Source organism: Lagenorhynchus albirostris, chromosome 13 (genome assembly GCF_949774975.1).
Source record: "Lagenorhynchus albirostris chromosome 13, mLagAlb1.1, whole genome shotgun sequence".
Classification (NCBI taxonomy): domain Eukaryota; kingdom Metazoa; phylum Chordata; class Mammalia; order Artiodactyla; family Delphinidae; genus Lagenorhynchus; species Lagenorhynchus albirostris.
The window spans coordinates 68,531,025-68,558,027 of NC_083107.1; the positions used below are offsets into that span (position 1 = coordinate 68,531,025).

At 56.9% G+C, this 27,003-nt stretch overlaps 3 protein-coding genes across 7 annotated transcripts; 1 reads left to right on the forward strand and 2 right to left on the reverse strand.

Moving 5' to 3' along the window:
• The first annotated feature begins 1,840 nt into the window (after positions 1-1,840).
• Positions 1,841-4,340, forward strand: CGREF1 (cell growth regulator with EF-hand domain 1). Its single transcript, XM_060169220.1, has 5 exons — positions 1,841-1,923; positions 3,001-3,066; positions 3,156-3,226; positions 3,366-3,490; positions 3,687-4,340. Exons 1-5 carry the CDS (start codon positions 1,841-1,843, stop codon positions 4,131-4,133), a joined length of 792 nt encoding a protein of 263 aa, XP_060025203.1. The 3' UTR covers positions 4,134-4,340.
• Positions 4,341-5,478: 1,138 nt separating this feature from the next.
• KHK (ketohexokinase) lies at positions 5,479-17,046 on the reverse strand. Of its 5 annotated transcripts, none has more exons than XM_060169215.1 (8): positions 16,439-17,045; positions 12,530-12,646; positions 10,386-10,520; positions 8,138-8,210; positions 7,260-7,406; positions 6,147-6,235; positions 5,852-6,009; positions 5,479-5,765 (listed from the first exon to the last, which is right to left on the reverse strand). In XM_060169215.1, exons 1-8 carry the CDS (start codon positions 16,528-16,530, stop codon positions 5,680-5,682), a joined length of 897 nt encoding a protein of 298 aa, XP_060025198.1. In that variant the 5' UTR covers positions 16,531-17,045; the 3' UTR covers positions 5,479-5,679. The 5 variants fall into 5 exon arrangements, with proteins under 5 accessions (XP_060025198.1, XP_060025201.1, XP_060025200.1 ...); XM_060169219.1 differs by having other exon boundaries at positions 5,596-5,765; positions 5,852-5,915; positions 16,439-17,046; XM_060169218.1 differs by lacking the exon at positions 10,386-10,520 and having other exon boundaries at positions 16,439-17,046.
• A 385-nt stretch (positions 17,047-17,431) lies between these two features.
• EMILIN1 (elastin microfibril interfacer 1) lies at positions 17,432-25,366 on the reverse strand. Its single transcript, XM_060169476.1, has 8 exons — positions 24,748-25,366; positions 23,682-23,807; positions 23,000-23,220; positions 19,822-21,741; positions 19,336-19,452; positions 18,931-18,948; positions 18,634-18,771; positions 17,432-18,188 (listed from the first exon to the last, which is right to left on the reverse strand). The coding sequence occupies exons 1-8, from the start codon at positions 24,915-24,917 to the stop codon at positions 17,851-17,853; spliced, it is 3,048 nt and encodes a 1,015-aa protein (XP_060025459.1). The 5' UTR covers positions 24,918-25,366; the 3' UTR covers positions 17,432-17,850.
• Between the last annotated feature and the right edge of the window lie 1,637 nt (positions 25,367-27,003).

The following is a 27,003-nucleotide window of genomic DNA, read 5'->3' on the forward strand; positions in this document are numbered from 1 at the left end:
AAATTCTATTTATTCTAATGTCAATAAAACTCTGCCAGCTTTCTTTCCTCTAGTATTGCTTTATATATCCTTCTTCCACCGTTTTGTTTTCTGTGACTTTACTTTTTAGGTTAATCTCTTGAAAATTGCATGTAACTTGTATGTTGTTTTATGTACCTTTTGATAATCTCTATTTCTTAACTGATGAGTTTATACAATTTATGTTTATTACAATTTATGAGTTTATACAATTTATGTTTATCAATTTATGATATACTTGGATCTTTTTTTTTTTTTCTGTGGTACGTGGGCCTCTCACTGTTGTGGCCTCTCCCGTTGCGGAGCACAGCTCTGGACGCGCAGGCTCAGCGGCCATGGCTCACGGGTCTAGCTGCTCCGTGGCATGTGACGTCTTCCCGGACAGGGCCACAAACCCGTGTCCCCTGCATTGGCAGGCGGACTCTCAACCACTGCGCCACCAGGGAAGCCCTACTTGGATCTGTTTTTACCATCTTATTTTATGCTTTCTATTTGTCTTCCTTTTAAATTATTTTTTAGGTTCTTTTTTTTCCCCTATTATCTCCTCCATGATGCTTTTTTTTTTTTTTTTTTTGGTTGCAGCAGGTCTTAGTCTACAAACTATGTAGACTCACTATATCTGTTGGGGCCCACGTATGTCTAGAAAAACAGAGACAGTTTCTATGACTCTCAGGAGCTTCACCTTCTTGTGGACTTCCATGTTGTGCTGCTTCTTCCTCAAGGCAGCTCTATTTGCACAGCTACACATGTATCCACCTGTTGGCCAGTTGCCCACTGCCTCTAGGAAGAGCTCTTAGGAAGCTGTTGTTCCCCCTGCAGTGGTCCTGAACCTTATCAGGGTCATGGAACTCTTTGAGAATCTGCTGAAAGCTACACACCTTTCTCCAGGAAAATTCAATGCCAGCCAAAGTGTAGGGTACCATTTCAGAGGGTTCCTGATCCTCTGCTCTAGAACATCAAGCACCTCATGATTTGTCTTCCTAAAGATGAGTTTGAGGTCTCAGCCTCAGCTCTGGAGGTCTTCTGCTTCCTCAGAAACTCACGATTTATGTACACAATCCTGGGACTAATTGGAAAGCTTCATGCTCTGCACATTGATAGATACTCTATTTGACTATTTTCATTTAATCAAGTGATGTGCTGCCAATGGGCCTGCACAATGTAGGTCTAAAGGAAAGTTTTTGTTTTTTTCCTTTCTATTGGGATCTGGTTTTCCTGTGTTTAATAAATAGCAATTCTTGGGACCACTGTTGTATTGACCCTGATTTGTTGTGTTTTCAAGCCCTACCTGAGTGTAGACCTATTTCAAGGAGTCTAGTCTCTTTTGATTTGTTCTTCAGTGAGTTTTTATACAAATACAAATACAGATACAAACCAACAATCTGTTTCCCTCCCTGTTTAAGGCTTGGTCTTTTTGTGACTCTGTGCACTTCTAATTTGGCCTTTTTCTTATCCTCTCTGAACTAGTTTCCACTCGTAAAATGAGTGGACTGAACTACATCATATGTGCTTAAACTGCACTTCTCCAAGCACCTGGGGGACTGGCAGGGCAAGAGTGGGATAGTCCTGCCCGCAGCACAGCTTCCCCCAGCACAAGTCTGCGTTATGCGCTTTACATGCTGGATCCGGAATAAGGTTTACTTTGAGCAAAGTTCCTGATGTCCGTGTGTGGCTCCTCCCTGCACAGGAGTCCTGTCACCTGGGTGGCAGGTAGAGGCAGGGAGAGAGGCGTTCCTGTCTAACCCACCAATTCCCCCTCTGTGGCAGACACTGCTTCCCTCTGATTCCCTAACCCCGTTTCCTACTTCCAGCTACAGGAAGGATGTTACCTGTGACGATGAGAACGTCAGTGCTGCTGCTGCTACTACCCCTGAGTCAGGCTGTTCCCAAACACGGCACCACAAGGTAACGGGATTCAGAGGGCAGGGCTGTGGGCTGGGAGCAGGGGCGTCTCTGGAGAATCAGAGGTATGCTGTGGGCCCCTCTGGGAGGCGGAAGACTGGGTGTACGCTCCCTGACTTCTGTATCATCCCCACCACCTCAGCTTCTGCCTTGTGCCTGTTAGAGTGCCCTCTGCAAAGTGGGCATCGACACGTTTGCTGGACTCACTTGGAAACCGGGAGCTCATTTCCAATGAGATGTGAGGCTATAAGCTTGGGAAGGGGCTACAGTCCTCTTATCAAGACCTTATAGTGGAAGCTCCAAAGAAATAGAGATCATTAGCATATCACTTCTATTTTATTTGAATATCTTTCTTGAGGTTTTGTGTCTTAATATTATGCAGTGGGTATGCTGGGTGGGGTCGGGGGACGGATACAGCCACAGCAGCAAGGGCTGGCAGCAGCGACAAAAGTTGCTGTAGCAGCTCCTGCCAGCTCTCTGGCATCACACATCTGGACTGACTGGGGCCAACAGGGATCCCTGTCCAGAACTGCGAGCAAATGTTGAGCTTTAAAGACTGACAAAAAGCCCCTGAGCAGATCGAAACTACAAAACCAACATATATGCCCTCAACTTGGGGTAAAAAAGAGTCCACTTTGTGTCATGGAGCAAATTGGGTCTGTATAAAACTGGGCAGTGCCACCAGGCTCAGCCAGAGACCTGTGTCCCGCCTCCCAGCATCACAGAGGAAGGGCTGCCGTGATGCATGTTGTCCTGCCGCCCACTGTGGTGGTTTCTTGGGTCTCCAACTTGTGTCTACTAGGTGCGGCTTCCTCTGGCCTCCACCAAACCAGATGTTTCATTGGGATTTTCACTTACCATCTAAGCTAAGAATCTGCAAAGGCAGAGTCTGGGGAGTAAGGTTCTGCTTCTGAGGAGGCCAGAATGGCCTCCTCCCCACAAGGTTTTTGGGGACCTGGAGAAGCAGCTCCCTTTGGGTCTGGGGGGAGAACTCTACCAGGAGCTTGGGGATGGAAGGCTGTGAGGCTGGGCCCTCAGAGGAGGCCCTTTGCGAGGCCGGTGCTTCCCTCCCTCCTCCAGGCTGGACCCTGACGTGCAGCATCCACCTCTACCCAACCCCTTCCAGCCAGGCCAGGAGCAACTTCAGTGAGTAGGCTGGGGTGGGGCGCACCCGAGGGCCAGGCCTGGGGCTGCAGACTGGCTTCTCGTGGACTGATTTTCCGCTTTTCTGCAAGACTTCTGCAGAGCTACCTAAAGGGACTAGAGAGGATGGAAGAGGAGCCGGAGCACATGAGCCGGGAGCAGGGTGAGGGGCTGGGCTGATGGGGCCCGTGGACGGGAGGCCCAGGGCAGCCAGAGCTGGGACTGACCTCAGGCCATCCCGCGACTCCTGCCTGATCCACCTGTCCCCTGATGCGTCTTCTGATCCAGCCTCTCTTCCTTAGTTCTCCTCTACCTCTTTGCTCTCCACGACTACGACCAGAGTGGACAGCTGGATGGCCTGGAGCTGTTGTCCATGTTGATAGCAACTCTGGCCCCTGGAGCTTCCGACTCTCTCACCACCAACCCGGTAAGCCCTGCTGGATGGGGGCCCTTCTCCCAGAAGAAGACGCAGCTCCCTGGGGCTTTGGTTTTTTTCATCATGACTCTTTTGGTGAATCCCCTGTGAAAGGAGGGCTCAAAGCCTGCGTGGCAGGGATGCAGGGGGGTGTTGGGAGGGTCAGGATTCCTGGGAGCATCTCCAGTCACTATAGACCCTTCCACAGGTGATCCTGGTAGTGGATGAGGTGCTGGAGACCCAGGACCTGAATGGGGATGGGCTCATGACCCCTGCAGAGCTCGTCAACTTCCCTGGAGAGGCCCCGAGGCACACAGATCTCAAAGAGCCCCCAGAGCCACAGGATGTTGGGAGGCGGCCTCTGTTGGCTAAAAGCCCGTCAAGAGAAGAAGCACATGAAGCCCCAGGTCCCAGAGAAGAAGCTGGGGGACAGGTGGAGGCCAGAAGGGAGTCCTTGGAACCTGTACAGGAGGCTGGGGGACAGGCAGAGGCTGCAAGAGAAGCCCCAGGCCCTGGCGGGGAGGTTGGGGGACAGGTAGAAGCCAGGGACACTGGAGAGAGAGCAGAAGAGCTTCCAGGGGAAACACTGGAGTCTAAGAAAACCCCAAATGAGCTTGAGGTTCATGCTGTTCAGCTGGAGAATGATGCGATATAAACCTTGAGGATACAGGTTTGCACACCTACAAGCCTCAGTGCCAGAACATATGCCCCAAAGGGTAGGGTGTGTGTTAGGGCAACGGCCACCTCTGTGCCCCCTTCCTGGCCCCAGTACGTGGCAGGTCTTTCTGTGCAGCTCAGGGAGACCCTAAGTTGAAGGGCAGATTTAGGGCCCAGAAAACCAATAAAGAACCAAATGAACCCATCCCTCTGGGCCATCGATCCACTGGTCCAGCCTGCCCTGACCTCAGGCTGCAGGGGGTCGGGACTGGGCAGTCCTCTTGGGAGTGCAGGAATTCAGTTTACCCAGTGTTCCCAGATGGTGCTGAGACACAGCAGAGTACAGCACTAGGCCACAGCCAGCTGCAGACAACCCGGGGAAGGGAGCTCAGCCTTTCCCTGGGGCCTAACCACTAGAACGCCCTCCTGCAGTTCAGGGTAGATCTTCTCCATCATCCTGTATCTGCTCCCCACCCCTGAAAATATTAATAATTACCATTTATTGAGAACCTAGTACACACTGGGCATCATGCTGGTCATTTTACATATTGTGATTTTATCCTCACAATAATTCTATGACCAGGCAGAATTAGCACCATTTGACAGATGAGGAAATTGGGGAAGATGGAGTTCAGTAATGTACTCATGGTCCCATAGCTAAGTAAGTGGCAGATTTGAATTCAGGCCTGTCTGAGCCTAAAGCCCATACCTTTTATCACATTCTACGGCCTCACCCCCCTGCCCCAACTCCCATGTGGAAATTCACCAATTCCCATATGCCCTCAGACCAGGTCTCCCCCAGGGAAAGCAATGCTTTGCATTCCGGGTCATATTTGTGGCGCAGGCACCGCCTTAACCACAAGGCGGCTCCAAGGGGGGGCGGTCAGGCTCGGGGTCAGTCATTGGGGAGATATTTTTGGACTGCAGAGGCTCCGCCAAACCAGAGGAGGCTCCCTGCCCGCTGGCCTGTCAGGTTGGCTCAGCCATGTGGACACACTTGTGGCCACTGGAGTCTTGTGACAGAGCTGGGGCCCAGAGGAGCTTTTCTCATGGCTTGTGGTTATTTGGAAGGTTCCCTGGGGTGCAAGGGGTTAAGTCTCCTCCCCCGCCAGGAAGGCTGGAAGTCTGGCCCTCTACCCTGAGCTGGGGCCCCAGCAGGGGCACAGCTGGTGGCAAGCCTAGGGCACTTCCTGCTGCTCTGGTCTGGGTGGCCCCTCCTCTGGGCCTGGGCAGGAGGTGAATTTGGGGACTAGAGAAAAAAAGGGCGAAGGACTGCAGGATCAAAGCCTCCAGAATCCCCAGCCAGAGCAGCTCAGACATCGAAGACAGACTGCCAGAAGGAAGCTGGCTCTGGGGAAGATTTATTTGCTCTGCAGCTCTGCCATGTGAGATGCCAGGTCACAGGTGGAGCCCTCCCACAGCCTGCATCTGCCTGGGGGGGCAAGGCAGCCTGATGCCAGCTGGCCAGAGAAGAGAGGGCGACGGCAGCCAGTGTTGCTGGCCCGGGGCGGGGATGTGAGCCGGTGCTTCCTGCCACAGGGCACTCACACGATGCCATCGAAGCCCTGCAGACCACACTTCTTGCCCGCCACCTGGCAGCCAAAGCTCAGTGCCTCCTGCATGCTCTTCCCTGGAGGGGGGGATGAGCAGCCAGATCAGCCGGGCCTTCTGGGCAGGGGCAGGCCCCGGCCCTGGGCCTGCTGCTGGGGTACTCACCCTGGGACAGGCTGAAGATGACGGATGCGTTGAAGGTGTCTCCGGCCCCCAGAGTGTCCACCACCTGGGGCGGTGGGAAAGCGTCGGAGTGGAGCAGCCGTCCATCAGGGCCCAGGGCATCGGCACCCTCCTCAGCCCAGGCACAGACCAGCGTAGCCCTGTGACACCCTCCACTCAGCTGGGTGTTAGCCCAGCCCTGGCCCCCAGCCTCATTATCCCTCCCCGGGGCAGACCCTGGAGGCCAGGCTCCCTCACTCCCCGTACCCGGGCCGCTGCCTGGCTTCCGCTAGCTCACCCCTTCCTCACGCGACCGTACAGGCCCCTCAGGGCCTCCTTCGCTGACTGGAACCCAAAGTGCTTGGCCACATCTTTGCTGACAAACACCTGTGGGCAGTGGAAGAGAGGCTGACAGTCAGCTGAGCTCTACCCCAGCTGTCCCTCACTACCAGCAACCTGCTCCTCCATCGTGGCCACCTAAACCCCAAGTAGCATCTCGCTGTCCCTCAGGAACATGTTTTCATACTTGCTCAGGATATGCTAGAAAACAGCCATGTAAATTGTGACACGAAAGCCCCGGCCTATTCTAAGATCAACGAATTTCCTCACAATTGAAAACCCAGAGTGAGTCTTGAGGTCATCTTGGGGCGCAATCTACAACTGGCAGGTGAAACCACGGCTTTCAGGAGGGTTTTTGTTCTGTTTGGCTTTCCGCATACAGCTATGCCCTCTAGGTCTGATTTCTTCATCTTTAAAACAAAGGGATAGGGGTTCTAGAGCTTCCTGAACACCAGCTACATATTAGAATCACCAGGGTGTTTTGTTAAAAAAATACTTCAGCCCAGGCTTCACCTCTACCAACCAAATTAAAAAAAAAAAAAAATGAGGGTGGGGCTCAGGCATCCACATCATTTAACGTGCAACCAAGGCTGAGGCCCAACGAGCTGCCACTGTGATGCTAGATTATCATCGCGATTCCACGTACATTCCACACTTACCATGCGCAAGCCCCCTTCCCATCCTCCCTCACCCCCTACAGAACTGGAGGGCACCTCGGAGAACAGTCCCATCCTGTCATTTGACAGAGGAAAAGACAGGAGGCCCAGGGAGGGGAGGCTTCCACGCAGGCTGGCCCTGAGGCTGGCTGTCTTGGCCTTGACCAAGCCCTCTGGCTGCCTTCATACCTATGCGCCCGCTGGGCTGGAGAAATTCTACTCCTTGGCCGCTGTTGAGGCCTGCACTAGAGCCCTAAGCTAGAGGTCTGCCTCTGCTTTGCCCCCACCTGCCAATATCACCAAGCCGCAAAGTGCCGCCCTAAGTGTGACAGGCAGGACAAGGGGACACTCGGACTCCCTTTAAGGACCAAATTAAGCTGGATGTGGCAAGGTGGGGGGCCATGGGGGATGCTTACCACGTCTCCGTAGCCCAACAGCTGGTACAGCTCCTCTCGCGGCTTCTCCACCTCCACAGACACCTGGATCTTCTGCTCTGGAGGCTGCCTGGCGTTGTGCTGTTCTATCCGCTGCAGCATCTTCACCTGCTCTGATGCATTTCGGCCCTGGGGCAGAGCAGGGCAGGGCAGGCAACTCAGGACCCGCTGGGCGCTGGTCTCATTCTGCCTCATTCTTCCCTCCCTGCTGGAACCATGGGTGAGGGGGGAGAGGGGCCAGGAAGGCTGGGCCGGAAACCCAACCTAAGTCTCAAAATTCTAGTGCTATTCTGGACCTTGGAGACCTTATTGACCAGCCCTCCCATTTCAGATGAGAAGACGAAAGAATAAAAGAGAGACTCTCCTAAGGACCTACAATAAATTAAATGACAGGGCTAGGATTAGAACTCAGGACTTCTCAAGGTTTCCTCCCACCTAGACTCCAAAACTTCTCTTGGAATGAAGATTCTAGTTCCCTTTATTTGGGAGCTGGGTCAGGCCCTCCCATTCCTGCCTCCCCAGAGGTAACAGGTCAGGCCTCCCACAGCCAGGCTCCTGCCAGAGGCCAAGTCCAGAGGAGGTGGGGCAGCCTGTAACACAGGAAGCACCAGACTTTGCCTAGAGCCAGCACCCTGCTTCTGGCACCTACATCCTGCTGTGTGACCTTGAGAAAATCACCCAGTCTTTCTGGGCCTTAGTTTCCACCTGAAAACATAGAAGGAGGATGGAGAGCCGGTGAGGGGGGTTGGATTCATTGATCTCTAAGGTACTTCATGGTTCAAAGAAACCAAGAAGAAGGCAGAACATGTGGAGGGGCTGGCAGGTTGAGGCCCTCAAAACACAGGTAGGGCAGGGCTTGCCTCAATGTGGATCCACTTGAACCGGGTCAGGTCAACCTTCTCAAAGTCTTTAGCAGACACATCTGGTAGGTTCCTGAGTCGCAGGACAGAAAGGACAGAGAAGGGGCATGGTGAGGTCAGCCAGGGCCAGGATCTCTAACTGGCTGCTACGGCCCCTATGCCTGACGCTGCCTGCAGCATGGCAGGAAGCTGAATCTATAGCACATGCTTCTGAGGCTTGGCTCCAGGACAGACCCTGTCTCAGGCTAAACTCGAGACCACTCCTTGCCCTGCTCAGCTCCATCCACACAGGGGGCTGCAGGCAGTTTCCTAGGATGCCCCTTCCTGTGTTTGAGGCTGTGATATTATCTAAGGGCAAACTCAACCACCACATATGTCAAGCAAGGGACCAGTTCTGCGTGCCTTGCAGACCATATCTCCCGAAATGCTTTCAGAGCACCAGGGACTACAATTCCCAGAATTCCTCTTGCCAGCAGCACACACAGCTACCACCACGCAGTGCCCTGGGAAACTACAAAGGCCACGCCATTCTGCCTGGAGCTCGGGTCTGGGTCCTCTCAGTTCAGGCACCCCAGTGGTGACAGCAGCCCTGTCCTGAGTTTGGCAGCTCCATGTTATGGCCCTGGGATCAAGGTTGGTGCTTGAGAATGAGTTTATTTTGGGCCGACTTAGGTGTGGAGACCTGGGAAGGGTCTGCCTTGACCTTCCTTGGCCAGAGACCTACACACAGCCAGTGTCCTCCCCTCCATGTTCTGTGCCAAATCCTACTTCGATTTAACTAGCTGGGTGACTGTGGCCTTTCTGAGGTGTTTCCCCTTCAGTAAATGGGACTGAACCCCTAGCCCCGCAGGCCTGCTGCAGCTGGAGATGATGTGTGTGGATATGCCTGGACTGAGGCCGTGGGCAATAAACATTTCTCCTTGGAGCTCCTCTCCCTCCCTTCCTGTGAATACCCATGTTGTGTCCCTGATCAAAGCTGCTACAGATTGTTGCTTAATGGGCAGATGACTAGGGTTGCCCAATGGGAAGATCGTGTCTAGCATGTATGCCTACCCACTCATTCATTGGGACACAAAGAGCCCAGGGCCACTGGTTATAAATCTTGTTCTAGGATGACTGCCCCTCCCGCAGGTCCAGTGGTCATGCTGGGCAGCAGGGACAGTCAGAACCCCAGGGCAGTTGGGCTTGGGCCATCTCTGCCCTAACAGAGTACTTGGCACACCCTAGTTTCTCAGTAAACTAAACCTCTTGAGATTTTTCAGGAGGGAATCTGGGAGAGATGAGAAGGGGTCTCTGCCTGGAAGCTTGGGACCCTAAAGGGATGCCCCTGCGCTGCCCGAGGTTAGCAACACGTCAGATGGCCCTGTTCTGCTGAACCAGTGTTCCCCTTCTCTCCTTCAGCAATGGCTTTGAGTGGTGTGTGGCATTTGGTCTGGCTTCATTATGCTGGGACCTTTGGGGTTGCTCATCTCTTTCGAACACCCAAACCTCAGCTCCTGGTGCCATGCTGCAGGCTGGCAACTCTGGGGCTGACCCTGGAAACCCCAGTGGGCCCCCTTCAGGGCTCAAGATGGTTTGAATCACATCTCCCATCCCTCTGTCCTCAGAACAATTTCCCCATACTCACACCCAGGCTGCTGATTGGCTGATTATGGAGGAATCACATCATAAATTACAGTTTGCACAGGCCTGCCCGCCCATCCTTGGTGTTGACCAAGGTCAAGTCGCCAGGCAGAGCAAAGCCCATTCCTTCCCACCTCACTTCTCCCCTAATTGAGAACAATTCCGAAATCACTGAACAGTTTGGCATAGGGACAATTTCTGGTACAAAGAGAGAGGCCACAGAGGGTGGGCAAGTGGGCTGCCCATGTGGCAAGTGAGGGAGCTAATTGGTGGGCTGTGGCAGGGCAGGCCAGGGGGCCTTACGTGTCGTAGAGCACAATGGTACGGGAGCCATTGGAGCTGTTGACGATGCAGCAAGAGCACGGGGCTTCCCCGCTACTCTGCCAGGCCACCTGAGACACGTCCACGCCCCGCTGCCTGAAGTCAGCCACCAGGAAGCTTGGGGTGGAGCCCGAGCCAAGGGAAGGGCAAGGAGACACAGATTAGAGGCTACCAGGGGCCTGGACCTCCCGTGGGGTGGGGAGCGGTGCCGGAGCACGCGGGTCTTGGAGAGAGGGTCCTGCTCTGGGAGCTGAGTGACGGCAATGGCGGCGGCGGCTGGCAAGGCGCAGACAGATGTACAAACCTGTAGGCATGTATGATGGTGCGGCTACCACTGGCCTCGCTGCTGATGACTGTGGAAATGGGGACGGAGCCCGTGGTCTGAAAGACCGTGTAGCGTAGGTCCACGGAATAGCGGCGAAGGTCGTCCAGGACAAAACTGCCAGGGCGGAGTAACCCGGGGAGGCGCAGTTCGACGGGGGTTTGGGGACTGGAGGGTAGGTGGCAGGGCCACCGGGGACCCTGGGGTGCAAGCACAGGGGCTAGGATGGGACTGGGAGTCACTGTCACAAGCTGTGTGGAGGCAGGAGAGGCAGGAGAGCATGGCTGGAGCTTAGTGAGAAAAACCCTAAGGGACATTGTTTTAGGTCCTGACTGAAGCAAACTCCAACCCTGACCCTGTCCTTCAATCTGACTTAAGCTGGAAAGGATTTGCTCACGTTCATAAAGCTAGATGGGGTAGATGTGGGACCTAGAACATGCACCCTGTTTGAACCTAGCAGGTGAGGGCACTGTGGCCCGCATCACGCAAGGCCCAGGCAGTATTAATAATTACCAAGGTGATACTTCGTCCCCCAGGTGCCCTCTGCTTGCTTATCCCCATGGTACTCCACTCTCTGAAGTCCTTCCAGTCCTAAGGTGATTCCTCTCCTTCTACACCTGCCTCCACGATGCCCAGCCAGGAAGTGGTGCTGCCTCGGTGGCCCTGCTCACTGCCCGCTCCTTCCACAGTGGCAAGCCCTCTCAGTGCCTGAGGCCCCTCAGTATGGACCGGGTCCAGGACTCTCGCTCAGAATCCCCTCCAATCAGAGTGAGCCGGGGGGTGGCCCTTCAGGAAGACTGTACCAGCCGAACAAGGAGGCCACCCATCCCTCCCAGCTCTTTGGAAATGAGCTGTGGCCACTACGCCCAGCAGTCCAGCCACCATCCTGGCCTTTCTCACTATGGCTGAACCCCACTTTCGGCAACACCAAGGCTGGACAATACAGATCTGTATAGAGGTACCACATCGGGGCATCATTCCTTGCCTTACGTCTCAAGGATCCTTTAAATAGTAGCTTTCCCACAGCATGGAGAATATGATTTGGTTTTTGCCAAATAACTTTTTGCACCCACAGTGCCAGGCACATGGTAGGTGCTCATTCAGTGTTTGTTGAACACATGGGGAGAATTCGGAATGGCCCAGCTATCAGCATGATTGCCACACAAAGGTGGGTCCACCACCCCAAAGCAAGAGGCACGGTCTTGCTCTAGCTGGGAGGGAAGGCAGCTGCTGACGAGGGCTGACAAGTGAGCAGCTGTTGGCTCCGGCTCCCTCTGTCCCACATCACAGGGCAGGCTCTCGTGCCACTTCATAAGGAAGGGAATCTGGCTGCGGCTTGGGGCTGGGCTCTGGCACCAGCCCCGCTCAAACCAGGGTTCAAAGGGCTGTGCTTTACAGGCCAGCAACCTGGCAGCCTGCCCCTGTGCCCACAGTGGGCAAAGTGGGCCTCACCGCCTGATAAGCGCTTGCTGAGTCGGCAGTGCCAGGGGTCAAAGGGCTCTTGGGTCCCTGCAGCAGCCAACATAGAGGAAGCGTGTGGGCCACTACGGGCTGCAGCCTCCTAGCCGATGAGCTGGGAGGCATGGGTCTGGGCCCAGCTTTAGCACGTGGCATTGGGGTGTCCTTGGGCAGGGAGCTCTCGCTGCTTCAGTGAACAACGGGGACACAATCACTGGCCCTGCCCCCTCAGCTGGGAAAGAAACTGCAGGCCTGGACCCTGGGACCGTGGATGCAGGACATCCCTGAGAGAGGGCAGGTACAGCATGTCCCTAACTGCCTTCTGCCAAAAGGACAGGCAGGATTAGGGACTTGAGAAGGGCAAAGTCACATCCACCGCAGACAGTCTGTTGGAAACAAGGAAGGAGAAGGTGGGAAGCCGAAGCAGGCTCCAGGGACTGGCCAAGGAAACAGGCTGTGAAAATGAAACCTTTAACAGCAGCAGCATTAACAACTGAGCAGCAGATAAGCCACACCAGGGAGGGTCTGGGATGCCGGTACTCCACTCCCCACGCCCCACCCATTTCTGGTGGCCACAAACCATTTCTCAGAGACTGCCCACCCAGGGCCAAGGCTTCCTTCTTCTCCCCCCACCCTATGGGCCACCCTCCCCTGCTCCCTCCACTTACTCGGCAGCGTGGCCCGGGGCCAGCGAGCCCATGAAGGCACAGGGGGCTCCAAGCAGGGAGAGGACAGTGCAGGAGTTGGATGCGTTCCCTCCACGCTGCCATCTCTGGGACAAGCACCTGCAAAACACAAGGAGGGTCCCTGCAGCTCCAGCAGGCTGGGGCTGGGATAAGCAGGGCTGAGCCCTGAGTAGGGCCCACAGGATGTAAAAGCCAGGCGATTCCCCTCAGAAAGCATCCAGGCCAGCCTTAGGCTCAGCAAAGGGAAGAGGCTCAGCTATTCCCCAGCCCAGGCTAAATTCAAGTTCACAGTGATTCATTTCTATCTTTCACCTATTCTTATGACATCAGGAAAGCACTCACTTGGGCCCATCACAATTTGAGGGTCTCACTGACTTTGGGTTACTTCCTCCTCTGTTACAGGGACCCCCCACCAAGCCTCCTCCTGAGAGCTGCCTCTTCTCAAAGGTGGCAAATCTCCTGCTGCTCCTGTCTTAGGAGAGACCACTTCAGTAATAACTCAGATTAAAATAATTAAGACAGGAAGCAAACCCGGACACTGATCATTTAAGAAAGTTGTGTGTGGTAACTTTTATGATGACAAAAGTTAAAAAGATCACTGAGTGAAGACCAGTTTTTCTCCATTTTTGTTTGTTTCTCCTTTTTTTTTCAGCTTTATTGAGATATAATTGACATATAACGTTCTGAAAGCTGAAGGTGTACAATGTGATGATTTATTTATTTTTTATTTTTTTAATTTTTTGGTACGCGGGCCTCTCACTGTTGTGGCCTCTCCCGTTGTGGAGCACAGGCTCCGGACGCGCAGGCTCAGTGGCCATGGCTCACGGGCCCAGCCGCTCTGCGGCATGTGGGATCTCCCCTGACTAGGGCACGAACCCACGTCCCCTGCATCGGCAGGCGGACTCTCAACCACTGCGCCACCAGGGAAGCCCCAACGTGATGAGTTTGATATACATATATTTTGTGAAGTGATTACTACAATAAGGTTAGTTAACACGTCCATCACGGTGCATAGTTACCTTTTTTTTTTCTCCATCTTTACTGAAAATCTAACAAAAGGAAACTAAGTCAAGATACACCTAAAGGGCTTCATTGTCATCATCAACAACAAAAATGATAACTCATGCATACATGGTCAGAGAACCTGAATGATTTCTCATTTGTGCTCCAATAATACTGTGAGGTAACAGTACAGGCTGTTATTTCTATGCTTCCAGTTCCAAAAAGGATAATAATAACTGTGGCAGCTTATGATAAGGGGAACAAGTACCGAAGAACTACTAATTAAGAGAAATGAATGAAGTAGAATTTTTAGGCTAGGGTATATTTGTACACAAAGCTTAACCTTGAAGTTCCCTTCAGCCTTGGGAAAAGGGGACCATGATCTCATTAGAAAGAAGGATACTAATCCGCAAAAGGTCAAACATTTCTCAAGCTATGAGCTTTAGAGAAATTTTCATGTAGAGAAGAGAGGAGAAGCCTGGAGGGACTGGACTTGCTCAAGGTCCCAACAACAGTTAATGACAAAGCTGATACCAGAACCCGGGTCTCCTGACCCTAAACCACTGCAAGTGGTTTCTGAATGGAAAGTAGTTGGGTCCCAGCTTGCTGAGGCTTCAGAGAAAGGGTACACAGTTCTACTCTGTGGAAACCCTTCAAAGTTATATTGACACCCAACTTTCTGTGCAGAAATGCTCTGCTGAGCATGAAGATGCTTTCCGGAAGGTCCTTCTCAGCCAGGACTCTGGGAGGCAGGGCCATTCCTCAGGGGTCTGGCCGAGTTCCAGGTGGCAGTTCTCGGCTGCCTATGGAGAGAGCCTGGGAAAGGTGGGGCTCAGATGCTGGGAAGGACTGTGTCCCCACTCAGGTTTGCCCATCGGGGAGGCAACACAGAGTCCAGGAGCTGGGCTGGGTGGGATGGGAGCACAGGAGAGAGGCCCTGTGGACAACCAAACTGCTCCACAGAGGAGCAGAGCCATGGGTCTGGGGGAGCAGGAAGATACTCCCTAAAGCGCAGGAAGCACAGAGGGTCTCTTCAGAGAGGCGCCTTGCTTCGTGCCCAGCGTCGGAACCAGCTCCCGTCAGGGTGGACCAGCAGGCTCTTGTCCCAGCCTTCCAACATGAGTAAGCTCAAAGGCACCGGGACTCAGCTCCAGCAGAGCAAGTGCTCTGGGTCCCCTGGAGGTCCTCCACAGTTCCTAGAGAAACTGGAGCCCCAGAATTTGCACTGTTCTCCGGAAAGTAAACTTGACTCCTCACTGGACACCAAGTCCTGGGGCTGGCTTGACCTTGGTAGGTGGGCTAGGTCCACACAGCAGCATACCCTGTGCCTCCTCCCACTGTCCCTGCACCTTTTGCCAGGGGCTGTCACCTCTGGCAAACAAAGCAGCCCAAAGCAAAGGGTCAACTCCATGAGGCGGGCAGCAGCCAAGGAACAGGGAGGGAGGGGCTTCCCTGGTGGCGCAGTGGTTGAGAGTCCGCCTGCCGATGCAGGGGACACGGGTTCGTGCCCCGGTCCGGGAAGATCCCACATGCCGCGGAGCGGCTGGGCCTGTGAGCTGTGGCCGCTGAGCCTGCGCGTCCATAGCCTGTGCTCCGCAACGGGAGAGGCCACAGCAGTGAGAGGCCCGCGTACCGCAAAAAAAAAAAAAAAAAAAAAAAGGAACAGGGAGCACTAGAGAGGGCGGAGGGCTGGAACACTAGCATCAGGACGCTTGAGTTGTGACCACCACTCTGCCACTCATCAACTACGTGGCCCCTTACAGAAACTGTCTAATTTCTCCAAATCCTTAGGTTCCTCATCTCTAAAGAGAGGAGCAACTGATCCTTACACGCTTCCCATGGGCTGCTGTGAGGAAACTATGTAACAATGCCTGTGACAGTGCTGTGTGGACCCACGGCCTGAAGAATGCCGGGGGCTCACCCCTCAGTGAGCCTCCTGGCTGTGGTTGCTGTAGTGTCCTTCCCGAGTTCAATCTTGAACTCGCCTTTTATCCGGTTCTTAGCTGAGACAAGTGAGGGCCAAGAAGCAGTTCTTGTCCGTATTCTGAGCACTAGACTGCACCAAGAGACAGCCACGGATTCCACCACACAACAGTGTCTCGGGATCACAGTGTAAGGGTGATCAAGAGTAAATACGGGAACCAACAAATGACTTTTCAACTTCTACCAGACAACCAAGAAGGGTCTCTTCTACTATGCTGTTCACTGAGTATTGGAAAAAGGACTTCTGGTAAACTTCTGGAATTCGGCACCAGGGGAAGGTCTGTGTGGCTCATGAACCAGCTCTACCCATAACTCACAGCATCTCCAAATTTGCCTGCCGTGCCAGCAAGCCCCGAGCTACAGGGAAGCTTGAACACCATGGTTTTGAAAGTTCTTGAACAGTCTAACTGCACATACTTCTTATTGTAAGCTACCTCAAAAAAATTTTTTTAAAGACACAGATGAGATATATATGTGGTAAATAAATTAGAAGTAAATGCTGGTGATAGGCAAGTGCACAGTTCTCGTTAAAAAGAAAAAAACTGGTTCTGCACCTTCCTAGCTGTGTGCCCGTGGATAAATAACTGCGTCCCTCAGGGTCTTTACTTGCTTAGCCTACTCGGTAAAATGGGGATAATGATGTCTGACACGGTCCCAGGGTTGAAATGGGAACTGGAGAACACAACGCTATCCAAAGCCTGGATCTTACTACTAAAGGCCTCAATTCTTTCCCCAGGTCCCGGGCAGAGGGCAGGGGGCACCAGCTCCCAAGGCGACTCTCAAGGCCTCGCTGCGGGCCCCCCGGCCCCCCCACCCCCTGCTCCGCAGCCCTGTAGTCTTGGCCGCCTGGCACAACGCGGGGCTGCAGCGGCCCCTAGGGTTTCCGAGGGGCCCGGGCGCCCCTACCTGCTGTCCGTGTCCTCCTCCGGGTATTTGTCCATCACACTGATGATGTCCAGCACCACTAGCCCCACGCACAGAATCTGTTTCTCTTCCATGATGCTGCTCCCGGAGATTTCTGCCCGCTCGGCTGACGGGGTTCCTCCCGGGCTCTGCCTCTTATCCCGGAGAATCGTGTCCCAGCTCCCAGAGTCTGTACTGGCTCCTCCTCCGCGTCCCGAGCTCCTCCTCCAAGGAGCCTCCTGCAGCGGCGAGGTGCAGAGGACGGAGCCGGGCTCTTGCTCCCCACGCGCATCGACCCCAGCGGGCCTGGGAGTGCAGACCCCGCGGTCTTGGTCCCTGGCCTCCCCTTAGCAGGTTGCGTGGCCCAGGAGATGGCTACGCCTTCAAATTCTCGCCCTCAGTTTCCTCACTTGTCAGACGGACTCCGAGCTAATACAAATCTCTCTGAAGCGCAGCTAGGCAACCTCATGAATGCCAAGAGAAAGTGCAGCAGAAAGGCATCGCTTGTCCCGCCCTCTCCTGCACCCGCGGCTCCCTCTCCAGACTCTAGGCCCGCGGTGTTGAGTCTGGCCTCGCAGCTGCGGCCCGGACCCCGGCATCCAGAGCCGCGGCTGGCGCGGTCCCCGCTGTCCCGCCCCGCCCCCGAGACCCAGCCAATCCCAGCTCGAGGCCTCGCCTCCGCCGCTGAGCAGCTGGAGCACGCAAGATGAGCGGCGGAGGTCACGTGACGGAAGACACCGCCCAGCGGCGCCGCGGTCTCGTCTCCCAGCGCCCTCTGGCGGACGCCGGCGGAAAAGGCGCGACCCGTAGTGGGGCCCGGCTAGCGCTCCAAGCCCCGGGCGCACTTCTCGCCTGCGCGTCCAGTGCAAGTGCAGGCAGAGCTACCCCTGCCAAAGCGGAGGACGCGAGCAGGGTCCGGAACCCGGGGCTCCCTCACCCCGTCCCCTGTATACGCCTATCTACCCCTGAACACATAGTAGAGCAGACAGCTTGTTTAGTTTTTTTTTTTTTTTTTTTAGAAAACCCAAGTGTCTTTATTCCTGAATAGTTTAGTATGGCGGTGGGGGCCGGAGCCCCCTCGAGAGAGTCCCGGAGCCCAGGGATTCGGCCTAGAGGCCAGTTGGGGGAGCAAAGTGTGCGAGGATTAGCTCCTCCGCAGTCCGAGTCTTGCAGGGACGGCGATCAGGCCAAAAGTCTGGACGAGGAGACCCCAGAGTCCCCGACCCGGCGCACTCCGACCGTGGGAAGGACGCTGCTCTGGGCGCCTGCGCTGCTGCGGCGGGTACAGAGACTGCAGCTTGCCCCGGGTCGGGGCCCCGTCCCAGGCGAGACGCCCCGGAGCCCACCCCCACCCCACCCCCGCTGGCTGTTTGGCCGGCGTAGACACTTCGGGCCGGTGGGGCCCGGCTCCCTGTCTATGCCTGTTCTAGCTCCAGGTCCCCGTAGAGCAGGGCTCCGCTGAAGATGGTGAGCGGTTCCTCCGAGTGCGCCAGCTGCCCCATGACCAGGTCGATGCAGACCGTGTCCCCGGCCTGCAGCGGCAGAATGAGGCTGAAGACGCCTAGGGCGCCCGGGCTGGGCTGGCTCTCGGCCACCGGCTTATTCTCCAGGCCCTCAGGCTCGTAGCCACCGGAGTCTATGCGGGCCACGCCCAGGTTGGAGCGGGACAGCACGGCCTCCACTTTCTCGTGCCGGTGCCCAGTCAGCACCGCGCTCAGCAAGTAGCGTCCGGCTATAGGCGCCGTGAACACGCCTGGGGACAACAGTGGCAATCAGGAGGGAGACAGGTGGCAGGGGCCGTGAAGGTGTCCGGGAGCCCTTGCAGAACTCCTGGACTACGTGCGGAGGGACCCTCTGGGTCTTTTCACCTCTCTTCTACTAGAACTCCACGGACGGCAGGGAAACCAGTGTTTTGTTCATTTCCCCATCCCCAGCACTTAAAACAGTGCCTGGGCAAGAAGAGGCCCCCATAAAGAGCTGTGGAATGATCGGCTTTTCCCCTCCCCGGCTTTTCCCCTCCCCACCTCACCCCCCAGTCCAAGCTGTGGTGAGAATGAATAAATGAAGGAGAGAATAGGGGTCTCCCCAAACCAGAGAATGAAAAGACTCAGCTTGTCTGAAACGGCAAGAATGGGGACATATCACTGCACAGCCTCCCCCATTCCCCCCAGTGCCCAGCTGCCCACTCCCAGGCTTACCAGTCTCTGGATCATAGTAGCCCCCATCGTTGAGCAGGACTCTGTCAAAGGGCACTGTGCCTGGTTCAGAGCGGGGCAAACTCAGGGCAGCTGAAAAGGCCACCCGGGGCACAGAGGCTGCTGGTGCCCCCTCTGCTCCTAGGTGGGGTAGGGAGAGTGTCAGAGTGGACGCTCAGTGCAGGGCTGCCCAGCCCCCTTCCCCTCCTGGGTCTCTACCCCCAGGGCTGTCTGAGGCCTTCCATCCTCCAAATCCTAGTTCAGTTCCCCGCCCTCCAGCACTGAATGAGAGGAACTTACCCTGTTCACCTTGGGGACCTGTGGGAAGAAAAAAGGGAGCTGTGAGAAGTAGGGCAGCTCTCGCTAAGTCACTCAGCAAACATCTGCTTTCCCACTGTGCTAGGTGCTATGCAGACTCCAAAACAGAACTGGGCGTATCAAGAAAAGGAGGAACAGATAGGGTCCATTCTGTTCAACCTTATAGGCTCAGGCATCGTCTTCAACACAGCAGTGAGGCCACCACAGCTAACTGGCCAACACAGTGACTATCCTAGCTCCTAGTCACTGTCAGCCATGTAGCAGCCCCAGTTCCTTGCCTCTTTCCCCCCCTTCTCTGTCCGGTTCAGAGTAGAATGTCAAGCCCGGGGCAGCCGGGGTTGGGGCTGGGAGTAGCCCTGGCTGCAGCAAGGATCTCAGCCCACATACCTGGTGGTCCGATGGGCCCCTTTTGTCCATCCTTGCCTGGAGGTCCCGGAGGTCCGGCAGGGCCTGGGGGTCCCTCTACCCCGGGAGGCCCTGGTGGCCCAGCCTCACCTGCAGGACCTACAGTGACAAAACTAAGTTGAAGGAGAGCCTTAAAAAGGAGTTTCCAAAGGACAGGGAAGGTGGTGGATCCAGGGACAGGGTGATGGGGCCCCTCGCTGCCCATGCTGGGTACCTAGCCGGCAGAGCAGCACCCCTCCTCCACCCACAGGCCTGTCTGAGCCGTCAGGGGAGGGCGGGGAGCTGGGACCTTGGATCATCTCTTGTGGACAAACCAAGCCCTGGGACAGAGGTGGATCTGCAATTCATGCTGGGCAGGGCAAGGAGAAAGTGGATGAGGTTAAAGCTGGGCTGTCGCAGGGTCAGGGGAGGAGAAAGAAAGGACTTGAAAGGAGTGCCCCCACCCCGTGCCTCCTCTTGCCCCCTCACCAGTGAGGTCCTTCAGACTGAGCTGGTGAAGCCGGTCCTCCAGGAGCAGCAGGGAGCTGTTAAGGGCGCTGAGCCTCCTGCCCAGGCCGGCCTGCCCCCCTAGCAGCTTCTCCAGCAGGGCGGCCTGTGTGTGGCTGGTGCTGTTGGTTTCCCGTAGCCCAGCCCAGAGCCCAGCCACGTGTCTGGAGAGGCCTTCGCGCAGGCCCCGCAGTCCCCCGGCCACCGTGTCCAGCCGCTCACAGACTCCCTCCAGGCGGCCCAGTCGCCCCTCTAGGCTGGGGCACTGGCCGGCCTGTGCCTGTCCCTCTTCCAGGCCTCGGAAGCGCTCCTCACTCTCTGTAGCGTGCTCTGTGGCCTCCTGCTGCAGCCTGTTAATCTCAGAGATGATGCGGTCCTTGGTGGCTCCCAGGTCAGCCAGATCAGCACCCTGGCCCTCCACTGTGGTCTGGAGCTCATGCAGTGAGTCATTGAGGGAGCTGAAGGTGAGAATAACCTCGGAGAGCTCTCCCTGCAGGGCCTGGAGGGCTGAGCCTGAGCTGCCCCCGAACACACTGAAGCCATCCAGAGGCCCACGGCTCGGTCCCCCAACACCCGGGCCGGCCCCAGGGCCCCGTGCGGGCAACAGGGGGCAGGAGCAGCGCTCCACACCATCCCGAAGACGGCCCAGCTCCTCCTGGACACCACCACAGGCGCCACAGCCCTCATCCCCACGGGCCTGCAGCAGCCCCTCCAGCTGGCCCAGCCGCACCGCCGTGAGATTCAGCTGCAGTGCGAACTCTGCAGCCGCCTCATCCAGCGCATTGACCCGACCCTGGAGCTGGCCCGTGACCCCTTGCAGTCCCTCCAGCGTGGCCTGCTGGGACTCCCCAGCTGCTCCCAGCTTGTGCAGGCCTGAGCCCACCAGCTGCAGTTGCCCCTCACTGTCCAGCACCCTGCGCTCCAAGGCACTGAGGATCTCGCTGACCTCGGAGCCCTGCTCGCCTGGGGCCCCAGAGCAGAGCTGCCCACATGCCTGCACAGCCCCTGCCACCTGCTCCTCCAGCAGAGCCAGCCGCCCCCCCAGCTCCCCGCTCACGTTGGCCAGCAGCCCCTCCAGCCTCTCTTGTTGGCCCCGGGCAGCAGGCAGCCAGTGGCCCAGGCCCCCGGGAAGCCCCCGCCAGCCCTCCTCCAAGGGGCCCAGGGTGGAGTTGAATCGGTCCTCCAGGCGAGCGAGGCGGGACGCTAAGCTGGTATAGCCTGGGGGGTGGCCCCCCTGCCCAGCTGCTACTCCCAGGTTGGCGCCTCGCCGCCCGCTCAGCACTGTCACCGAGCCAGCCACCACATCCAGCCTCCGCTCCAGTTCAGCCAGTCGCCGGCCCAGCTCTGGAGGGCAGCACTCCGGAGGGGGCCAGCGGCCCAGGGCCTGCCCAGCGAGCTGCCGCTGCCGCTCCTCCACGGAGGCCAGTAGCTTCTCCAGCACTCGCAGCCGCTCCCTGTCCTCCTGCTGCTGCCGGCGGAAGCCATCCAGCCCCGCCAGGCACACAGAGCAGGACTCCTGCAGCCGCTGCTCCAGCTCCTGCAGCAGCTCCTCGCTGTGGCCGGGAGGGGCCGGGCTTGGGCCCAGAGCCCTGCTGCCACCGCTGCCGCCACCACCGCTGTGATGGGTGTTGAGATGGCCCAGCTCCTGGTCGTGGGTGGAGACGCGGTTGTCCAGGAGCTGCAGCTGCTGCTGTATCTCGCTGAGGGTTTCGTGCACACCGGGGCGGGCAGCTGCATCTGCGGGCTGCTGCCTCCCATTAAAGGCTATCTCCACAGCTCTCTGGACGTCTTCCGTCAGGCGCCCACTCAGTCCCTGCAGGACACCCCGGAGGCCCTGCAGCTCCTTCGTCAGGCTCTGCACCTGCTCCTCCAGCTGCTGCACCTTTTGTGACTCCCCAGGTCCTGGCAGAGAGGGGAAGGCATAAGGTCGAGGGGCTAGGCCTCAGAGCTCAGTGCCTACCTCCTAGGTCCTGCGCTCCCCAGCTCCAACAAGAGAGCAGAGGTCCCAGCTGATGTGGCCATTCCTTAGCTGCATGACTTGGGCAAGAAAAGATGGTAGGAAACTCCATTCACTGAATGCCTTTAAGCCACATGTGTACCATGGCTCCTTCCCGCATCCAGCAACTCCATTGTGCAAATACCATTAGTTCTTCCCATTTCACAGACTGGGAAACAGAGGACCAGAGAGGTTAATTAACTGGGCCATGGATTACAAGTTTAATAAGTGGCAGAGCCAAGTTTCAAACCCAGGTCGTCCATCAGACCACCAAGGCCAGGTCCTTTCCACCTTCCAGAATGCCTCTTAACTTTATGGAAACTGTTCCAACATCTGAAAAAAGGGAATGACACTAGGTCCTTCCCTCAGGGTGAGTGAAATGCGGACGTGGGGTAGGAACCTCTCCACAGCACTACAGGGACAAACAGGGCTCTGAGGCGAGCTGCGGGGGAGCTGGCTGGATGGTCGGAGAATCAGCCAGAAGTTCCTGTTTCCATAATTACAGCACAGCTATCTCCCTGGCAGGCAAACACAGCACATCTGCAGTGCCGGGCAACGGGGACTGCTGCATTCTGGGACCTGTAGTCTCCAGAGGCCACCGAGGGGCCTGGGACCTGTAGTTGGCTGCAGTGCATGCTAGGACTTGTAGTCTCATCTGTCTATCCCCTTGGACCAAGCTTCTCCAAGGAAGTCCCCCTTCCTCCGCAGCTGTTCCCAACTAGGAAGTATCTTGGCTACACGTGGGCGTGAACAAGCACATTCTCTTTTTCTGCCGTCCTTTTCTCTGGGTCTCCACTCAATCTCTCTTCTCTGTCACTCACACACACACACACACACACACACACACACACACACACACACACACACACACACACACACACACACACACACACACACACACACACACACACACACACACACACACACACACACACACACACCACACACACACACACACACGGACACAGACATATTCTCCCTCTCTCTTCTCTCTCTCTCTCTCTCTCTCTCTCACTCGCTCTCGCTCTCATGCATGGGAAGGGATCTCATTAACTCCCTTCTGTCCCCTCTTCTGACCTGGAGCAGGGGTTCCCCGCAGCAGCCTGGCCCACGCTTCCCCCAGCACCGCCTTCCCCTCCTCTCCCCAGCAGCTCCGGTACTCACCTTCCCCACCCAGTCCACTCAGGTGGTTGCCCGCACTGGAGCCCGAGAGGTTGGGGCGGGCGGGCCGGGGCCGGGGGCGCGGCGTGGTGGGTGCAGGGCCCAGCGCCGGGGCAGGGCCCTCGGCACAGTCATCGCCCCCGTACCCCTGACAGCACCTCCACTCCATATCCGTTACTGTTTTGTAGGCCACGCGGTAGCGAGGGCGGAGGAAGCTGCGGTACCTGGGAGAGGCAGAGGGAGGCCTCTTGACTCCTCCCTGTCCTGTAGTGATCCCGGCCCCTGTCCTCAGAGATGAGCAGCCGCTGGTGGACTAGACCTGTCCCTCAGGCTGGGTCCCCCTTACTGACCAGCATGTGGCCTTGCTCAGTTGACAGTTGTCAGCGTGTTGGCCAAGGGCCAAATCCCTACTCTTCCTCCCCTTGTCCTGTGCTGGAACTTTGAACTCCTCTCCTTGACTGTGACCCAGCCCGGAAAAGGCATTCCAGGGGCTGGCAGGGTGGTCCAGGTAAGTTTGCCCTCAGTATTCCACCAGCCAAATTGCTGCCTCAGCATCTCCTCAGCTGGCTGTGACTGAAGCCCCCAGTCCTGCCCCTTGCTACCTGCTTGGTACAAATGCCCCCAGTTGGCCGCCCTAGCCCAGCCCCAGCCAAGTGCACATCCCTTGGCAGGGGGAGGTGCTCACATGATGCTGTGGGAACACTGGGGCTGGCCCCAGCCACAGGGCTGGTAGTCAGGCTTGATGAAGGTCTCCACTCCATCCTCAAGGACACAGCTCACTGTCCGGGTCACCACGTAGGCACACCAGTTCCTGCAGATACAACCCCACATGGGCCCAAGATCCAGAGACACATACCCCCAAGGAAGGCCCAGGGGGCTACCAGAGGGGCGGAGGGAGGGTCAAAACATGAAGGGCCCCTGGGAACGGTGGGAGCCAGGGCTTTGGCAGGGGCGGCTCCCCGCCCCCCCACCTTCCTGTGCAGCAGGAGTCAATAAAGACTTTTCAAGATGGGGACAGGAGATGTAGATGCAAAACCACAACCACGAGATGTTGATCCTCGTGGCTGGGGGCACGTGGGGAGCCTCTGAATCCACACATTCATTCGTGTCCCTCTGTCTCAACCCCCAGCTTGGCGTGGCCTGTGTGAACCGACTGGCCAGGGCCCCTGGTGATCCCCTGGATGCTGGCTTCCACCCACCACTCAGGGGAGAGGACGGGGAGGCAGGGCTCCAGCTCAGGGTTAAGGAGAGAATAGGCCATTGATGAGCGCTGCCCACCTTGGGGCTCGACGTTCTACACTCTTGGCCCCATTCGCGCCAGTCTCTGGTCCGTGTCGGCTGGAGAGCCACAGGGAGCAGAGGAGCGGCGTCAGAAGCGTGGGTTACTGGATGGGGCTGAGGGAGCCCTAGAGAGGAATGAGAGGTCTGCCGAGAATCCCAGGCTGGTATGCAGCTGGCGGCTGGCAGGAAGGCCTGGCTGGTGTCCCTCAGGGTAGTTTCCCTGGGCGCCTAACGTGGAAGCAGATCTCCCTGAGGTTGAGGGGGGACCTAGCTCTTCAGGGGGCCCTGGAAGTGCCCTGAAGGAAGGCGGGCATGTGAAGAGCACCTGGCGGATGGGTTTCCTCTTCCCCCTTCCCTGCCCCAGGCGGGGACAGCCCAGAAGAGCGGACCCAAGGTCGGGGCCAGGATACACACCTTCTCACCCACCCTCCCACCTACCTCCAGCCTCGGGCTGGGGCCCAGACTCTTACCTGTGGCGGCTGGCAGGCCGGGGGGCACTCTGGGCCTGGGGTCCCCCAGGGCTGAGGGCCCCGCCACTCCCAGTGTAGAGGCTGTAACCGCGAGGAGGGTAGCTGGCCGCCCCCACGGCTGTGGTCAGCAGGCAGCAGAGGTAGCAGCTCCAGAGGGTTCCGGGGGCCATGGCGGGGGCGCTCCGTGGTGGCCCTCAGAGGCACATCCTGGCCTGACCACCGGCGCCTCTGCCTGGAGCGGGGGACGCCGCGGATCCGAGGGACAGCAGGTCCTGTCCCCAGCTTCCTGCCGGCAGCCCCCAGCCGCACGCCTCCTCCTTGGCCGCCTGGCCTGACCCCTCTCCCCCTCCTCTTTCCTCCTCAGGCTCCTATCTGTCCCTCGCTCGGTTCCTTCCGCTCTCCTCTTCTCCACTTCTGAAGGGGGTTTGTTCTCTGTGCCCCCCGGCCTCCTGTGCCTGGTCCCTGGCCCTCTCAGATGCTGCTTCCTGGGCCTCCACCCCCTCGCCCCAGCTGGCCCTCCTCTGGCCTCCCTATCGCTTTTCCCCAATGACTGGATCCTGAGGGTGACAGGGCTTTGCCCCTGTGGCTGCTCAGAGGCGCAAGAGTGGTTTCGGGGCGGGCCCTGGCCTCCCGCCTCTCTCTCTCCCTCACTCCCCTCCCTTCCCCCCTGTCTGGCTGGCGGTCCAGCCTCCCCCTTCCTCCCCCCACCTCTCCAACCATCGTGCGCCACATCTGCTTCTTGTTAACTCCGGGAAAGAGAGAAAAAAAAAGGAAAAACAGAGAAATGTGGAGTTGCCCCCGGGCTTGGGGCCAGCCTCTCAGACGGGCCACATGGAGCGGAGCTGGGGCCAGAGCTGGGGAGGAGGCCCAGGGCTGGTCGCTTAGACAGGGAACGGGAGCTGGAGCCATAGCTCTCCTGGGGCCAGGGCAGGCCTACCCTGGGAGAGAAGGCCTGAGAGAGGAGCCCACAGGCGAAAGGTGGAGAGCAGAGCTGTAAAAGGAAGAAAGAATCGCAGGGCTCAGCAGGACAGCCACTCACCATCTAGTCCAGCTGCCTCCTTTCATAGATGTGAACACTGAGGCCCAGAGTGGGAAAGTAACTTGTCCAAGGTAACACAGCAAGTCAAGAGCAGGGCTCAGATTAGAATATAAATGGTACCCAGGTCAGTGGCTTGCGAGGAAAAAGGAGGAGAGGAGTGAGGGCTACTGGGCCAGGGAGGAAAAGGAGAAGGACTCACTGAGGCAGGCAAGAAATTCAGAGAAGCCAGAAGAATCTGGAATTAGGGAGTAGCCTTCTGTCAAGCATGGAGAGGACATGGGCAAGAGGAAAAAGGCTTTCATTCTCAAAAGGCCAGGTGAACATGGGTCTCAGACTTGTCTTGGAGAAGGTCAGCCATGAGTGCGGGAGGGGAGGGAAGGAGGGAGGTGAGTTGGGCCCGATGTATTTAGCCTGAAGGAAGTCACTCCCTAGAGTGGAGCCAAGTCTGGTAGCCTCTGAGGCAAGTAAGGAAGTTGACTCAACCACCAGCCTGCCCATAGACTCTGTCAGAATCTGTCAGCCAGCCCCCCTCACCATCTGGCCCCCAGCGTTGTGTTCTGTACAGGTCTCCCTGCGTGGTGGGCCGCTTGGGAGAGCCAGGCAGCAGTACTAGACAGAAAGGAGGCGAGAGCCTGGTGTGTGGGCGCTGCGGAGGTGCCTGCGTAGCAAAGGCACGTGTAGGACTCAGTAAGGAGTAGCTGGTCCTGCTGGGGAACAGGACACAAGCGCCCGACAGAACGAACACAGGGCAGGACAGACAGAAGGCCAGATAGATGCTGTGCTCTGGGTAAGAGGAGGGGAAAGATAGCTGGCTGCTGTGGGGAGTCAGAGAAGAGCTATTGGAAGAAAGAGAATCTGATAAATGTGGTAGTGGGGGGAAGTAAAAAACAGGGACGGGGGGAGGGGGAGAGATTTCAGGTTGGTGAAAGCGGTCTGTCTCAGTTTCCTCATCTGTAACATGAGAATAATCATAGTTCCCTCCTTCCTAGTTTCATGTGGATTAAGTTAATCCATGTGAAGCATTTAGAATAGTGTCTGGCATGTGGTAAATGTTAGCTCTTCTTTGTGTCAGGAAGTCAGAGAGGTTGATTGTGGAAAAATCAGGGAGAGGTTCAGATGACTGGTTAACAGCTTGGGTTACAAGTTTTTGAGTAGGGGGTCGATACACACGCAGAAAGAAGATATTCTTGGCAAGAGCAATGGGCAGGGTGTTAGGG